Consider the following 17549-nt stretch of genomic DNA (forward strand, 5'->3'; position numbering starts at 1 on the left):
AGAGGGAAGTTTATTGTATTATTTACAATAAGCTTGTCAAAACCTTTTCAAGTTAAATAAATTCATGACCAGGAACGTCATACCTTTGCAGTAGTGCATTCAACCATTTGTGCTTCATCAAGGCAGATCCTCCACCACTCCACTGCTACCAAGGGGCTGGGAATGGCCATGTACCGCTTCTGGTTGCGGAAACGGCGCCCATCTTCACTGTTACTGTGGGGTATATCTACATAGTTCAGTTCAGTGCGGAGGACATCATATGTGGTGATAACTACCTCCTGCTCTGCCAACATGTGTGGCTGCAAAAAGCCATGCTTCTTCACGCCTTGATACACCTACACAGATTTGTGTTCAATAGCACAATAGCAAAGAATGAAGGTAAGAGCCACTTCAGTAAAAATTCTAACACACCCATACAGCTTACAACATGCATGCTTTTAGCAGTGTTACTCATATAAGAAGAAACTGTTCATAAAACCTGTATTCATATAGTAGCATGGTGGGAAATACACAAAAGTAACACCAATAATAAATGCAATCCAGACACTGATGCAAAATTTTTATGTATGATTATTTATATTTTCACAAAACAATTTTTTCCTCCTTTGAAGAAAAACAGAAAAGGACTTCAGTATTTTCTACAACAGTTATCTGTTGTAACAGTTACTTTGCAAAATTAATTATTTCATAATGTTGTACAGAGCAACATTATGTAAGTCAGTGTTACATATTCAGTCCTCTCCTTCTTTACCATAGGTATATTACCTTTCTCCCCAATGCCCCAAAAATTTCATGGATAATTAAGCAAAGACAGAATTATGCAGCAAAACATTTAAAACCCAGAAATTATACTCTGGGTAATGTTTTATCTACAAAAAAAAAGAGACTTCTACAGAGACTCAAGAGAAAGAAAGAATACCTAGTAAGAAACAGTCCCTGTGCATCCACAGAATATTATTATAAACCTTTCATGTTGACATTTGTTCTAATATCAGAAGTATTTTTCTTATCTCCCAGCATTTTAAGCATAAAGCTTTTTTTTAAGTGTAATGCTTTTTAAAGCATTTTAATCCTTTGGAAACATACTACAGTTTAAATTAAAAAATTAACAAGCTACACCAAATACAGTTTAAATAAAAAAATTAACAAGCTACACCAAATATCTTACTACATGCTTCCCCAGGATAATATTCTTTATCTAAAGAAAATAAATACAGCATGTAGTACGAGTCCCAGTATACTTACAATACCAAAACATGTTAAAATTTCAAATAATATGTGGTACAGTACACAAAATCTATTTTTAGAATAGGAGCAATTCCTCATGTCCTGGATTTTCAGGTACTAAGAACAATTATTACCAGAGCTATGTATCAATTGCCTTTTTTTTCTCCTTCTCATACAAACTTTTTCTCTTGCTCCCAATTTACTTCAGGAACCTACTTCAAAATTACAGGCATCCATTGCTTACTTTAAGAGTTTTATCATTACCTACTCCTTAACACTCATCTAGGTCTGTAGGTTAATCACAGTATTAACATAAATAAGGCCTCCTTCTGACAGATACAGGAATATCCCTATCTTTTTTAGCAAGAATCTGTATTTTAGTCTCATCTTGAAATAACTAGCATCTTTCTATTCGTCTCTCATTCTGCAAGTTCATGATTTATCATATAAGAACACACAATCTTGCTTAGTGTTTACCTGCAACTACCTACAAACACTTTTACCATTTAAGAAAATCACAGTGTCTTTCAGTCCCTCATATGGGCACAAACTTTATCACTCTCAATCACACAACCAATAGTTAAAAATACCAAAATTAAGGTGGCACTATAAAACCTTAGTTGATTCCCCCCCATCTTTACCCCTTGATGATCAGTATGTGATTTCACATTTGTTAATTTCACTGTTAACGGTCTTTTTCTTCAAGTAATAATCTTCCTTTATGTTTGTGCATACGGCAACAGTGTTTCTGTCAACTGGAAGAAACACTTGCAGAAAATTTCTGTTCAGCTCCAGAGTGTGACAATGGAGGACGTGCAACCAAGTCAATGCACATGAACAAAAGAGAAAGAACGAAAGAGGAGGAAAAAGAAGGAAAAAAAAAGAGCATGCTCACTGAAGCAACTGTGAAGAAGAAAAAAAAGTAGCTGTCGAAGTCTAATGATCTCTTCCATAGTATTTATGAACAGATTTTCCGGAGGTTTGTAACTTGGCCAAGTGTTGGTTGTTTTCACAGCGGCAGGAAAAGACAACCTGCCACAAAGCAAGATCTACAGATAAATTTTCTTTGTCTATTACATAAAGCCATCAGAATTTCCCATGGGTTGCAAGCTGGTGGAAAAATAAAAAACACCCTTTGCATGCAATGCAAAGCCTGTTAACATGAGAAACTAGTTCTTTGAAATGTCTGCACTATTTTCACGTTAATGTTACAGAAAAAACCCAACAAATTCTCATTTTGAAGCAACACTGAAAGGAAGTCTGGATGACTTATAGTTGGCAGTTAAAAAAAATTGAAAACAGTGTCTTAGAATGGAAGGTGTTACACAGCTTAACGTACAGACATGCGGGATTTAAGCTCTTTTACTGTTACCATGTAAATCTATTTCTGACAGTTTTCATCAAAGCTGGTATAAAACTTGGACTGGATCCTAAGAAAACTGTGCAAGTTTTACACATTTGTTAGCTGCTGCACTAAAACTAATTACACTTCTCACACAAATAGCTCACCGGAAGCCTAGAATTCATGTATACATCGGGCATCTATGCAGCATAGCTGAAGACATCAGATATATCCCTGAATACAAAGCTTTCCCTCTTCATCAATCTGCTACTACTATTATTTTATTCAAAACAGAAGGGATGTACGGTTCTCAGAGTACTTTATCCTTGCAAAGGTTCTTGCCTACTAAAAATACAAAGGACAAAACTTGACTACATCATTAATAAAAGACAATGGCTACCCTTGAATACTGCGATAACTATATTTTAAAAAATCCTGTATAGCCATAGTTGCTATATGTGTAATTATTTTATACACATACAGCTATTAGAAATCAAGTAAAAGGACAATACATGGTCTCCAGATGAGCAAGATCCTAAAAGATATGGCAGATGTTATAGACACTGTGCCCCAGTTGCAAAGGTGTTATTTTCTGGAAACACCAAGGCCCAAGACTTCTCTTGTAAAGCCCAAGAACCAGAAATTCACAAGCACACTTTACCTACTGAAACATTCGATTTTATCTAGAAAAAAAATGAGAAGCAACTGTTAGAGAGCTGCTTGGGTGCAAATGTGAGACAACACTACCAGAACAACTATAGTTAGGCCTTTCTAAGTTCCTTGGTAAGCTTTCAGAAAAAAAACAAAAAAAACCACACACACACAAAACCTTCCCTCTCAAATCACCTGCTGTTGTAACTGCTCAAAATTTGCTTCCATTTGATAGATACCTAGTCCAATGTATCACCTCCCAGTGACCAACTAATGAGATAAAAAATGAAGAACTAAATGCAGCCAGTCTTTCTGGGACACCAATGCACCATGGGATGCCAAAACATAGGTCTAATAACAAGAAACGCACAATTCTGACACAGAGGACAAAGAAACCCCCGAACTTTATGTGATGCGTCAGACAGGAAGCCCCGAGCCTTGACAAAGTAGGTCGCCAGAATATGAACACAACCTTACCAGAACTCGAAGAGAAGATGATCTTACATGCCTGTTGATCTCATCTACCCACTGATGACAAATAGAACTTGGAGAAATGATCAGAGTTGCTCCCGTGGAAACAGGTTTCATTGCCACAAGGCAATGGGGACAGTAGAAGGGCTTGATCTTCAGGTTTTCCTCTTTGTAGTTTACACATTCCGCATGCTGCCATAAGTAACATTTCAGGCACTGCACACGAGCTTTATAGTCAGCCAACCCAAGCTCACCACAGATGCATTCAAATCGGTATTCAGAGGTGTTAAATGGAAATACAGAACTGCTATGTTGTATGTTACCGCTGGCATGTTCTTGGGAATGTGAGGATTGGTCCTTTGGAATTTCCTGCTGGACATCAGCTGTAGTTTTTGAAACATCAAAATCAGGATGACTGCTCACATCACTGGAGACAAGGAGGCTGCCTTGCAAATCAGGAGACTTTGGGACCACAGCTTCCTGCTGCACATTATTCTCTTTTACAGAGTTCTCACGATCTGCTTCAAATTTCCTGTTATTTTTGCTAGTTGTACAATAATCATGTTCTTCCATGGTGATATCCACCCGCGAAGGGATTTTAATGACATTTTCAGAAGTGACATTACTATTTCTTGATTCTTTGGTTTGAGTTTTAGCATCAATCAGCTGCTTCTTCTGAACACTTTCTGAAGACCTTGCTATCTACAAAGCAAAATTAACCAAGAATATACAGACTTTCTCCTCACCTTTTTTTTTTTAATGTATAAACACATCAAGACACAGATATTAAGATTTTATATTAATTTCCAGTTTGAAGATTTGGTTAATATTTACCAGTGTTCAAAAGACAACTTCACAGAACAATACACCACCAGCTCCCACAACACTATTTTAAAAGATTTATGACAGATATAGTTAATATTTTAGGCCCAAATTTAATCTACTTATGATTTCTGCTTCTTTGTTCATGAATGTCAAAAGTAAATGCTTCAATTTTCTTCATTTTTATCAATAAGCCAGTGACGCTGAAATAGTGCACACAGACAACACAGTTGACAGTAGCATGCAATTGGTAGAAGTAAGATCTGCATTTGCAACATTCTTTGCAGTAACTACAGCAGCATGTTTTACCTGCTCTTTGGTTCTCTCTCGCTTCTTCTGTTCCTTGTAATTCTTTCCCAGCCTGAAAGACCCAGCCAGACCATGTCCTTTGACTTGCTCTACTACTCGTTCTGCTATTAGTTTTTCTAGAGTCCTTTTGAGAAGCCGTCTATTTCTCTGTATGTCATACCGATATATAGCACTGATGTACTTAAATATTGCAATAATGGATGCTCCTTTCTTCACATTCATTTCCTTGACAGCTGCTAGTATCATCACTCGTAAGCCTGTATGTAGAATCAATGCAAAAAAACTTACAGCTCAGATAAAATGAAAGTTGCCTTGGAGAATGCACATCAAGGGAACTATAAACACTGTGTTCATCCAAAAAATGCAAAATAAAGACAGGCAGGAGTTTTGACAATGCTTTACTTGAGGTAGCCCTACAAATCACTGTTTTTCAATGATTCTTAGACAATAATGAATAGCAACAGAAGCCACTCTTTTTTACTGAAGTTTATAAAAAGGCAGTGTATTTCAGTTAAATGCATAAACTCTTTTACAACAACCTTTAGTTACATGGAGCTCTGTAGAACAGAGTTCTGAGTTGGTAACTTTTAACTGTGGATGACTTTGTAGCATTGCAATCCTCGATCAGAGTGCTCAGCAAAAGAATAATTTCACTCTGCAGAACTGAAGAGTAGTCTTGAGCTCATAGTCAGCAGCCAATATAAGACTGATGCCAAAAGCAAAAGGTATTTTAAAAGTCATCAAAAACACTTACTAGGATATTGTATTTTTTCCTTCAATTTAAGCTCCATTTCCTTTGGTTTTTTCTTTTTATTTCCTTCCGAAGGTTGAGGTGGAACAAAGAAGTTCACGAGCTTACCCTAATGCAGACAACATTAAATAAGTTATTAGCTCACATTTCTTCACAGTCATTCTGAACTTCATTAATCTTTTCACATTTGAAAATAAGCATAAGCTGCTACAGATCTCACAAATTTGCTCAGATAGCTCATTTTTAGTGTACAGAGTGATACCCCATTCAGTTCAGTTTCTCAGCAAACTCTTCAGCACCTTACGCTGACAGAAAAAACAGCCCTGTGCAAGCCACTTGGGTCCTCCGCTACTTCAGAATTGTTGCAGGACTGTAGTGGTAAGTGATCTAGGTTACTGATGGGGGAAGGAAAATATGTACTTAATATGTAGCTAGAAACACAAAAGGAGGTACACAATATAGATTGAAAAGACCTAGTCACCTGTGTAACAAGTCAGTTGCTTTTTAGAGACTGCCCCCCCCAAATTTACTTAATTATTAATGATTCAGGAATAGTGATTTAATTCAAGGAGATGCATATTGAAGAACCAGGACATAAAAAAAGAATCCCAAAGCTGGAACAAATGATTCTATGATTAACTGGATTAACTGTTATAGCTGTATTCATTGACACATCACTCTGCCCTGTCCAACTGGTTTCTTTGCTGAATTCTTTAACACTAACTGCAATAAAATTCCAAACACTGTTTGAGCCTTACGATGAATTGAAATACTTGGAGTAACTCTGATACAAGCCAGGAGTCATTCAGAAAGTGTCTGTTGGAATAAAGCACTTCTGTTTTCTTTTTCTTCAGGACAAAGTCATTTTGTGTTTGAAGACAAGAAAAATACAGATGAAAAGGGGTCTTCTGGATGAGTGGAACAGTACCTTTTAATCACAGACAATGTCACGTAATTCTGTTCATAAAGATCCTAAAATTTTAGCTAAGTGTTTGTCCCAACTACTCATATGATGAAACAGTTTCTAACTCCAGCTCTCCAAAAGCTATGGTCTCTAGCTATTGCTGCCAGTTGATGTCTAGATGCTTTAGTGCCAATACTCCCTTCTTCACACTCCTCAGCGCTGACTCTCTGATACATTTAAGAATCTTCTTATTATCTTTAAAACTGGGTCTTTTTAGCTGATAAAATTACAATCAGGCAGGAGATCATTATGAATAGATGTACAGTGAAATGGGCTGCCATCAATTCAAAAGGATGGAACTCACAGAAGTGGCAAAAGTTTACTTAAAATTCTCCCTGCAGGAAGAATTTTTGGTTTTAGTGAGTGTGCTAAGTTTTCACAGAATGCACAGATGAGGAAAGTGAAAAGATACAAAACTAAGCCCATTTATCATATGAAATAGAGGAGGAGCAGAAATCTTTATTCACAGAGTTTAAATCACCCCTATTTTAGCACAGAATGCACGTCCAATGGATGTTTGACACTCATCAACACAATGAAATTAAGGGGAGAATTATTTCCAACATTGTACACTAAGTTACATATTTATACACTCCTGCACTGTGTGTAAACTACCAACAGCCTATTAAGAGTGCAGTTGCCTGCTAACACTCTTCAACAATGGCAAACTATCAATCACTTCTCATGCAAACCATTCCACTATTTATGCCACCAAGTACCACCTCCTACAAAGCAAACACTTTCACTGTACTTTAATCCAGCTTTAGACCTGGACCTCTATAAACCAGAAAGCAACAAACTCAAGAGAAGTGCATTTCCATTAACTCTTCGTACTAAATCTTATCCTGGTTTTCTTACCTCAGGTAACATCAGATCATCTTGTTTAATGTCTGGTCCAGTATGAGTCAGAATAAGAGCCAACACTTCTACTGTTTTTCCAAGACCCATCTCATCTGCTAAAATACCTCCAGGCCACTGGGGTCCAGCAATTGGATACTCACGGATAATACTAAAATTCAAGTACATTCCCAAATTAAACTGTAGCATGGTGTAACAGAGAAGCACATGTTCAGGGACACACACAGCATAGCTTCAGCAAGGCAAAGTTTCTAAGGTGAGGCATTATCTTTTATTAGATAAACTGAGACTGACAAAAACTAGCAAGTTTTTTGGGTGTACAGACCTGACCGAGAGGAATTCGTATGCCAGAACTTTTTGGATTTTTTTTCCCCTTAACAGGCCTCACCTTCCTATACCTTAGCATATCATAACATTTGTCTCCAAACTATTGAAATACATTCATGTTCACATGTTAAACATCTGAAAGTTATATAGGGAAAAAATAAAAAGCAAACTAGTAATCAAAAGGTTCTATTCTAAACAAATTAATGAGAAAAATGAAATAGAATTTGTAATGCAATACTCAGCATTAATAAAAAGCATTATAGTACCTCTTTCCTTTAGACTTTAAAAACATTGGACCAGAAGGTTGAAGCCTCCAATGCCCTATTTTTTTAAAAAAAATGTTAATCTTAAACCCATAAATCTGTACCAAAACTAAAAAAAAAAGTTAAGAATGTCTTCAACTTGAGATTTACATATTTACCTGTGCTTTACATACTCCAGTTTGCCTTTTTTTTTTCCAAATTAAAAATATCACTGTTCTACTCCTTCAGTTGCTAACTGAAAAATGACAGTTATCAATTATCTCATATCCTCAAGGTAAAAGCTGCCAATATGGTTTTCAAAAAGTACAACCCTGAGGCGTTCTCAGAAGCAGGTAACTATAAAAACATACCAGCCTGTAAATGGATTATAGTAGATTTTTACTCCATCCAGAGTGATGACCTCCCGCCATAAGAAGTGCAGTCCATTTTCTATGAAGAAAAGAGTTCATTATGAGGTTTCTCTAGAAACAGCATACCGCTTAAAATTGCTCAGCCTTACTGCGACTTTCAGAGACAAAAAGCAGACCTCTACCTCCACAGTGCTTTATGACCAACAAGATACAACTGCTGTTCAGCAAAATTTAGTTTATCATTTAGGGTACTACCCAAACAACAGCTTTTATAAAAATGGCAATGAAATCATTAACAAAGCTTCAATCAATACAATGCCACTTTCCTCAATTACACCAGTTTTCCAGACTCATATACTTGCCACTGCTCGGAGTGCTTGCAAGGTTCTCTCGGCGAAGCATCCAGTTCACAGCCTCACTTTGGTATGGCCTCAGAATAGGAATTAATGCAGGATGCTGCACATCCTCTCTCAGTAAGTCGATATCCTGCTGATGGGTATGCCTTACAAAGTCATAAAGCTCTTCAATATTTTGTCGCTCTAGTTCCATGTCAGACTCTTCCTCATCTTCCTCCAGCTCATCTGCGTACACCAAATAATTCAAGACATGCATTATCAATCAACCGTGGTCAACACTTCAGTAAATTTTGCTGCAATACATTTATTTGAAATATGAAATAACATGTTTCAAAATATTATATGAAAGCAAGCAATGCAAAACATCATTTAAACGTGCCATGGCTGTACCTGACTCAGCTAGGCAGCAGCAGGAAACAATGAGCACTACTGTCCCAAAATTTAAGATTAACACACTATGGCAATCACAGAGGTATACATAATCAGCAAAGCTGTTCTTTTAGTATTTAGGGATAGAGCAACCAGACCTTATTTATTTAACCAAGACCTTCCACTAAACATTTCCAACTGATACAGAACTACAAGTAACTCACATTTCAGACTTAAATGTTAACGAGTTCATGATCTTCTAGAAAGCAGAAAAAACACAGCGGGCTGTCAAGGATTTGTGTATTTTTCATGAAACAAAGCCTTTCTGGATAAAATAATGTATTAAAAAACCCACAGGCGATTCTCTTCAATGAGTTTTCACATTAACTTTAAATTATCTATCTGGATAAAAAAATTGTAGCAGTAGGACAACATGAAATTCTCACCACTTGCATCATTACAAAAATTCAGACAAGGTGTACTTTAGAAATTAAAATCCTACCTCAAGAGAAGCATGTACCCTCTAGGACAGAAAGCATAGCCTTCTTTTTTATCCTCTAGGAAAGAAAGCCTTGTGCTTATTTGTTTTTCACATGAAGTGGATATATGGGCACACACAGAATTTAAGCACGATAGAACAAAAATTCATGAAAAATTAAAGGGTCAGCATTTTGGGATATAAGATGAGGGAACAATGGTCTTAGAGGACAATAAAAACATCAGTACCAATACCATAGCTGTACAGTTCTACAGTTCAAAGACAAGACGGTAACTCCAGCTAGTATTGGAGGTAAAGCTACCTTGCAGTATTTTTCTCAAAAAAAACCAACCCAAAAACATTTAGAAGCAAGTCAAGGCCAGCATTTTCAACACAAAGTGACTTTAAGGTATATTTAAAAAGTATAATATACTGATAAAAAAAGAGAAAACAGCTAGCGGCAGGTACAATTAAATCAAATTATAATAACAATGCTTTCTGCTAACAAAGAGGAGATGTACCTGGCACAAACATCAGAGAGCTTAATCCTAAAATAAGGTTTGGGGCTGCTATTAGGACTCTCATGGAAAGCAAAAGCTTTCTTTCATTCAAGTGAATAGTGAAGGTGAAGAATGGTTTCCAAAACAAACAGCAGGAAATTATGTGCCTATGTATGGCAGCCAGGAGTGCCCTCATCTAATCCTTTGAAGTCAATGGAACAATTCCAGGGCTTCACGAGGAACAAAAGAATTCTAAAAGACATGAAGTTTCTATAAATCCATGTTTATAAAATAGACTTGCAAAGAAGGCAACCAGAGTGCACGTGTAGGATTATTCACGTTCCAGCCAAATGAAAGCACCAAGCAGAACATGCAGCTTTATATATTACAGAACCATTCCAAGGGATCCTCTCACACACATTCCTCACTTCACGGAAAGAACAGAGAAATCAGAGTGATTGCAGGGTATAACTTTGATCAATGAAGTTGATTCATAATGACACTTATCATTACACTTGGTAAAGTAACAGTTTTCAAGTCCCACATTTCAGAGCTTAATAAATTGACTTCTGTATAAACTAAGTAATTCCAGAATTTTACATGAAAGAAAAGATTACAATATAATGTAAAATGTTCTTTTCATATGACTTGGTATGCTTTGTCCATACCTTTTTGTTCATTCTCTCAAAGATAATTTCCCCCCCCTGATTAAAAAGTTCATGTACCACAGGGAGTTTTAAAAGGACACTAAGGAAGTTACTCCTCTCTCAGTTACTTATTAAACAGTGAATATTTAATTATGCTTTCAACCATAACAAAACGTAATTCAATTACATAGCTTTTGTTTCTGGTTTGTTTGGGTTTTTTTAAACCTTCAAGAAACAGATGGTATTACACTACCTGAAAAATCAATTTCTCTGATAGGTTTCATCAAGTATCCTACTTAATTCCTTCAATGACTGAACTAAAGTTCCACTATTGAACCTGCAGTAGGATCTTTACATTTTATCTGTATGGCAGTTTCCAGGTTGCTGTATAAGACTATCTGCATCACTGAAAATGTAATTGTTTTCCTCCTTTATTATGGATGAATAGAAAATTTGTTGCTTCACATTTGGTATTAAAAATTGCCATACAAAGACCAAAACCCTCTTCTTTGTACAAAGAATTTCTTCTTCTTAAGAAAACTGAAGGAAGATCGTATATGGTCTATTCTATTGGCATGCTACTGCATGTGATACTACAGTTCCATGAGACTATGGGAAAACAAACTCCGAAACATTTACCATTCACTAGAAAAGCAATTAAATAGGCATCTTTTTTCTTTAATTAAAAAAAAAATCAATTACGCAGACCATTTTTTTCATATTAAGAACAAAGCTAGCTGGATCTATAGGTGATCTGTGTCTATGCGTTCACTGGAGCAACAAGAACAAACATGCAACATTATACAGCGGATAAAGGATACAAACTATTATAAAACCAGATATTTATTAAAGCAAACAGAGATCCTTGTGTGCAACTCCATCAATGTAAGAAATTGTTCATCAATGGAGATAAGAAGCCTCATCCTGGAATGCTGCGTAGAGTCCATTTTAGGTGTATATTGCGAGTGTTAAAATACATACTTATGTGCAGTTTTACAAAAATTTCAATTTATTCTGTTTTAAAACAGGTGAAATTCAAACACAGACTAAGCTGTTAGAATTTATTCTAACATAAATCCATTTATGCTTCTTAAGAACCTTCATCACCGTAGAATCAAGGCTATATTACTTTATGCTCCATCTGTACTTAAAAACTGTTAGAAAATGTAACTGGTTTCACAGTGTGGAAATATTTATCTACATTAAATTTATACTGAATCTCCATTGGTCAGCCTGCTTGCAAGCTTTCAGTTGTTCTTCATCTCTATTATGCTGAATAAGACATTTAAAGTTTGTTGATGATGCCATCTCACCAATCGTATTTCCAAAAGCATTAGGAATACATTAATAATAACAGAATACATTAAGCTGCACATGCCTTGTGCATCCTTTGTAGGACTTGACTGGTGACCTTCATACATACTCACAACCATTTATTTTGATTCTCCGCACCCTTTATTTAGTTGTTTACATGGCATTCATTGCTGTAGAATCAAGACTATTATTATTTTACACCACATCAAACTGCACATGCTGAAAAAGTTAGAAATTTTACCAACTGGCAACACAGCTCCTTTAGGAGCATGAGGGGTTGAATGGCTTTGGAAAAGATAAGTCAAGGTATAACAACCCATTGCTCAGGTCCACATTCTTGCTCTAGTAACATTCAGGGGCATATCTTCCATTTCAGACGCTACACCACCTCTTCAACTGTAAGCTATACTGAATCACACAGTCCGTAAAAATCTATTCTTTAGCGTACTGAGGACAAATGTCCCAGGTTCCAGCAGAAAATTATTTTTGGTTCTCCAAATAGGTCACTATTCATTTTGTCTGTGAACAGTACCTTTCCCCAACTCTTCCACAATAAGAAGACTGGCAGAGAGGCAAACTGTGCTTCCTGCACATTTTATTTGAGCACTCTTTCAAATGCCTTAGTCATCTCAAGTCTACAAATTCTCAGGAGATATTCTACTTCTAATGTATTTATGATACCACATTTCTCTTTTTGCATTTAAAAATATTATTATTCATTTCTATATCTTAAGCTCTTTATTCTTCAGACTTCTTTTTGGATCTGCTTCAGTGTGCTTTTAAACCTAAACTGACAAGTTGCTATAGTCAGATTACTTCAGTTTTTTGAAGGATGACCTCTTAGATGCAGTATCTTCTCTTCCCCACATACTAAAGTTATACTGGTCCTGGCCCTTTCTTGGTATATCTCGTCTTTTCTGACAGTTGTGCATTTACTCTTTGCAGCAGACACGGATGTACATATTCTACCGTTACCTCTTCCTTTTAGCTTCTCTTTAGCAAGCTGCCTAATTTTTTATACACTTCTGCCTTCTGAAATGAAGTACAAGTATTGGGGGTGGGTGGGTGTGCGCTATGCTTCTGTTGCTTCTGCAAAAGCATTAAAACTCAGTGTATTACTGTCACTGTCATTGAGTCAGTATTCAACTAAGATTTTGAAGCCATTCTACACTGAGGAACAAGACAAAGGTTGGGTTTTCTTAAGTTTCCTAAGCCATGACACTATAAAGTGGTCATTGATCACTCTATAAAAATCTGTCTCTCTACCCAGTATAATCTGGCAAACGTATCTTCAATTTCAAAATGACAACAAGGCCCATATTTATAAGTTTGCACTGGTGTAATTTTAAAACTGTTGTAAAGGCGCATTTTGTAGTACTTCACAAAATTTCTCCTTGGCTTATATTGTAAAGCAGTTATAATGTAGTCACAGTTGTGTGTTAGGCACTAACCAGGAACAAAAGCTTTCCAAACTTAATTCATGGTTCTTTTAAACAGTTCCCTGTGTAACTTAAGACAAGCTACTGTAGAACTGTTCAATCAGCCAACAAGAATCAGTGAAAACTGTATTTACTTGCAAAAAGGTAAGGACTCAAACTTCTATGTGCCTCTGGGTCTTATCTGTAGACAAGGAATATTATATCACCTGTAATTTGACCATAAACTAATCATTATCTGGCCATTATTCATATGCTAACACAGAGAGAATCACTAATAACATTACCTTGAAAAAAATTACCTTGCTCTAGATAGAGGAATAACTTATTATTTTCACTTACATTTAATACTACTGAAAAAAACCAAACCAACATGCTTTAATAACAAAAATTAATCAACATTCAACTGAATTGCATTACCTGGAATTAAAAAGCTATAGAACTTTTCCATGAGTTTTTGGATCAGCTGATTAGCTTTCTTGGGTCTCCCACCTCCATCACTGAGAAACTCTGGTTTACTTAGCCCAGCTTCCAGAAGGTAAATTCCAACCTGTGAAACGGTTATACAGTTAATCATTTCAATAACTGTTAGAAAAGTATGAAAATAACAGCAGTGCTTTGAAAATTAGTAGACAGGCAGATATATCCATTAAAAATCACCACATAGAGGATACAGAACACTGCAGGTAAAAGCTTCTGTGATTCCTTTGGGTAACGCATTACTAATGGTGCAAAAGTAAAAACAGATTTTTAGGCAAAAACATACTGAAGACATTCATAAAGGCAAGCAGAAACTACATATTTTCATCACATTATATAAATGCACAGCAGTTGCCAGACTTTGTTGTTCTGAGGTTTTTATTTTATATTTCAAACAAACAAATGAACATTTAAAATGCAAAACAAATATATTAACCCATACCTTTAAAACCTGAGCCTCTCCAGGTCTTTGATAAAGTCCAATTATCTTTTTCTTTTGCAGCCATCTCAAGCCTTCCAATATTTCACCACTTAAAGTTGGCTCCACCAAAATACGTTGTTCATAAGCACCCAGGTATTCTTTTGTTTCATTACTGTACTCCTCTTCACTTCTTTCATGAACACAAACCTGTAGCTGATCATCAGAGTCTCCTCTCATCAAGGTAAAGCTCCTTTCATGGAATTCCTCAGTCAGAATTTGCTCAGAAGGAAGACGAAGAGCAAATTCTCCCAACAAAGCTTTCCAGGACCCATCTACACGATATGGCAAGACTATAATATTTAGCTGTACTGACACAGGAGTCAAGATGGAGTAAGAGTCTTCCTCATCATTAACTGTCAAAAACTTAACAGATTTTGAGCCACTACCTTCTTTCTGAATGAGATCTTCATCAATGCTATCATCATCTATAACAATGAAAGATGCAGAAGAAGTGCTTGGACCTGGAACGTGGTCCTCATCAGTCAGTTCATCATCTAATGTTATCACCTCATTTCTCCGGTCTTCATGCATATTCCAGCAGAGCTCTTTCTGTTTCTCCTCATCTACTTTTGATGGAGGTGCACGTTTTCGACGACTACTCATTTTGTCGTTTTCTTCAACAGTATTTTCAGTCTGCGAGATGAAGTAAATTAGTCAGCAGTAAGTATTACAAAAATCAAACACTGACACTGAAATTTCACTGTGCAGTAGCTGCTGAACTTGCAAGAGGTGCACTAAGAAATCCAACTGTTCAGAAGAGACAGTTTTACAGCGCCTCCCCTGTCCCTGTGCCATCACACAAAGCTGGACATGAAGCATTTGCCTTATACTACTACATCTTACCAATTTGCCAGACAGCTACAGACAGAGATCGACAAGAACACTACATTTCACAGCTGTTACTCAGAATCTTGTGTGAAAGATATAAAAAGAGAAGCAGTGGAATCCCTCAGAGGCGGGGGTGGAGGAAGATGGCAAAAGAAACTCCACAAAAGAAAGTGCAGGAAGTACAGGAGATTTGGGGGTGAGTGTGGGGGAAAACACACACACACAATTCTTTCTTCCTTTCAAAGCCCACATTGAGATGAAACTTTAAGCAAACCTAACACAGGGCTAGTCTGAAGCTGCCACTACATAAAATACGGTTTAGAGCCTCAGCTACCAAGTTGTGTCCTTAGAAGTCCCCAGTGACCTTGCTACTAGTATTGAATACTTTTATTTTCCCAGGAAACTGCATCCTGGAATGTGGACATACAAACTGCTTGCAGAGGAGGGACTATTCTATTGTGCATTTCAGCAGGACCAGTCAGCAAAGTAAATGCATACATAGTCTTACTGATTTTGACTAACTGCATAGTGAAGTCAAGCTACACACAGCTCCTTGACCAAACCTGGGCAGTGAAAAGATTTTTGTGGACAAAATACTAGAAAATAAAACACACATGCTAAACACCACACATGAAAAAGATTATGAAATATCAGACCTATCTGGCAAACACATACTCAAAACTACAGGCTCATACTTAAGTACTCAAACTAGAAGTAGCCTTTTAAAAAAAAAAATACTGTTTTTATAAGAGGCTTGAACACAGCAATAGATTTATGAACTCATATTCATCAGCACCGTCTTTATGAGCAAAGGCAGGAAAATATTTAGATATCCTTGTCAATTTACCTTCTGCATACAACTTTTTAAAGCATGTATGAAGATGAAAGGCAAATATTCTAAGCTATAAATCCAGTATCCCACATCCTAATGTTAAAGGGCTTTATGTTGGAACAGGCCAGAACTCCTAGAATTCTGTATAATTTTAAAAGGGTCCTATAAAAAAAACCCAAACAACAACAACAAACAACAAACTTAAATTTTAAAATTCATGAAAGCCAAAAGAAACATTAAGAAATATACAAATCTTGCTGTGTTTGGCTTTCGAAGCCAACAGAACTACGGGAAGGAAACACGGGATTTTTTTTTTTTAAATAATTTCACATAAATATCATGCACACCGCGCGCTGCTGACAGCAAGCGCAGCCAGCCTCAGCGGCGAGCACCGGGATCCCTGCGCCACCAGGTCTGCGTGTGCGCACCGGCTTCAGCGTCACACGCCGCTGTGCAAACCGGGGCGAGCTGCTGTTTGCGGAGAGCTGTTCAGAACTCCCAGGGCCGGGGCGGCGGACCCACGCCGCCAAGCCGGCACCTGCCAGCACACGCACGCCCAGCACCGCTGCGGCCCGGCGGGGCAGCACCGCGGCCGGGAACCCGCCACGCCAAGCGGCCGACGGCTGCCACCCCCCCGGCTCTTGCCCCGGCTCCGCCGCCAGGCCGCGGGCGGGTCTCGCCGTCCCTGACGAGGAAAGTTACTTGCAACTCGTTAAGGAGACACCAGCGGCGGCGGCGCGCACCCCTCGGCAACCGGGGCCAGATCTCCCGCGGCACCTGCCGCCGGAGAGGTCAAAGAGGCGGCACCGCCGCGCACCCCCCGGCCCCGGTCACCACGCGGCCCGCGAGGCCAGGCGAGGAACGAGCAGCCGCCCCGGAGCGCCCACCGCGCCCCGGGACACTCACGCAGGCCCCCGGGCCGTCCAGCCCCGCCGCGGCAAGGCCGCCCCGCCTCCCTCCGGCCAGCAGGTCGCCGTGCGCGCAGGGCGAGCAGGCAGGCGGGCGGACTGGCCACCGGCCGCCCCCCCGAGCCCGGGGGCGGCCCCGCACTGCGGCCCACGGAGCCGCGCGGGTGAGGGGAGAGGGGAGCAGAGCCAACCGCCGCCGACGTACCGGAGGGGTAACGCTGCTACGGCCGCCCCGGCGGCCGCGGCTCCTTCCCCGCTCGGGGCGGGCCCCCTCGCGCAGCGGCAGCGGGGGCCGGGCTGGGGCCGGCGGCGCAGGACGCCGACGCCGCTGGCACAGGCTGAGGGGCCTCCCGGGCAGCGGGGGTAGGCGGGCACGGGGATGCGCGCGCACCCGCCCTGGCCCAGCCGGCGACCAATAGGGCCGGCGGAAGGTGACAGTTCCCCCCGCCCCCCACGCCGGCCGACCGAGCAACGGGAGGGCGAGGGGCGGCGCAGGCGCAGGCGCTGCCCCGGGCAGGGGGGCGGGAGCAGCGCTGCGCGCCCTCAGGGGGGCGTGGCTGAGGGCGGGCCGGGAACGAGGCTGGG

The 17549-nt window shown here is 39.1% G+C and overlaps 1 protein-coding gene across 1 annotated transcript in view; it reads right to left on the bottom strand.

Moving 5' to 3' along the window:
- Positions 1-17336, bottom strand: part of SHPRH (SNF2 histone linker PHD RING helicase) — a 55061-nt gene extending 37725 nt beyond the window's left edge. Inside the window, exons 1-10 of the mRNA XM_056344633.1 lie at positions 17170-17336; positions 14358-15029; positions 13856-13985; positions 8698-8916; positions 8336-8414; positions 7396-7546; positions 5577-5682; positions 4823-5079; positions 3698-4393; positions 84-335 (exon numbers count right to left, since the gene is read on the bottom strand). Coding sequence (XP_056200608.1) covers positions 84-335; positions 3698-4393; positions 4823-5079; positions 5577-5682; positions 7396-7546; positions 8336-8414; positions 8698-8916; positions 13856-13985; positions 14358-14999 — 2532 coding nt within the window. The 5' untranslated portion in view covers positions 15000-15029; positions 17170-17336. The remainder of the gene's footprint in view (positions 1-83; positions 336-3697; positions 4394-4822; positions 5080-5576; positions 5683-7395; positions 7547-8335; positions 8415-8697; positions 8917-13855; positions 13986-14357; positions 15030-17169) is intronic.
- Positions 17337-17549: the final 213 nt, after the last annotated feature.

The sequence above is a fragment of the Falco biarmicus genome, chromosome 6 (genome assembly GCF_023638135.1).
Source record: "Falco biarmicus isolate bFalBia1 chromosome 6, bFalBia1.pri, whole genome shotgun sequence".
In the NCBI taxonomy this organism is placed as follows: Eukaryota; Metazoa; Chordata; class Aves; order Falconiformes; family Falconidae; genus Falco; species Falco biarmicus.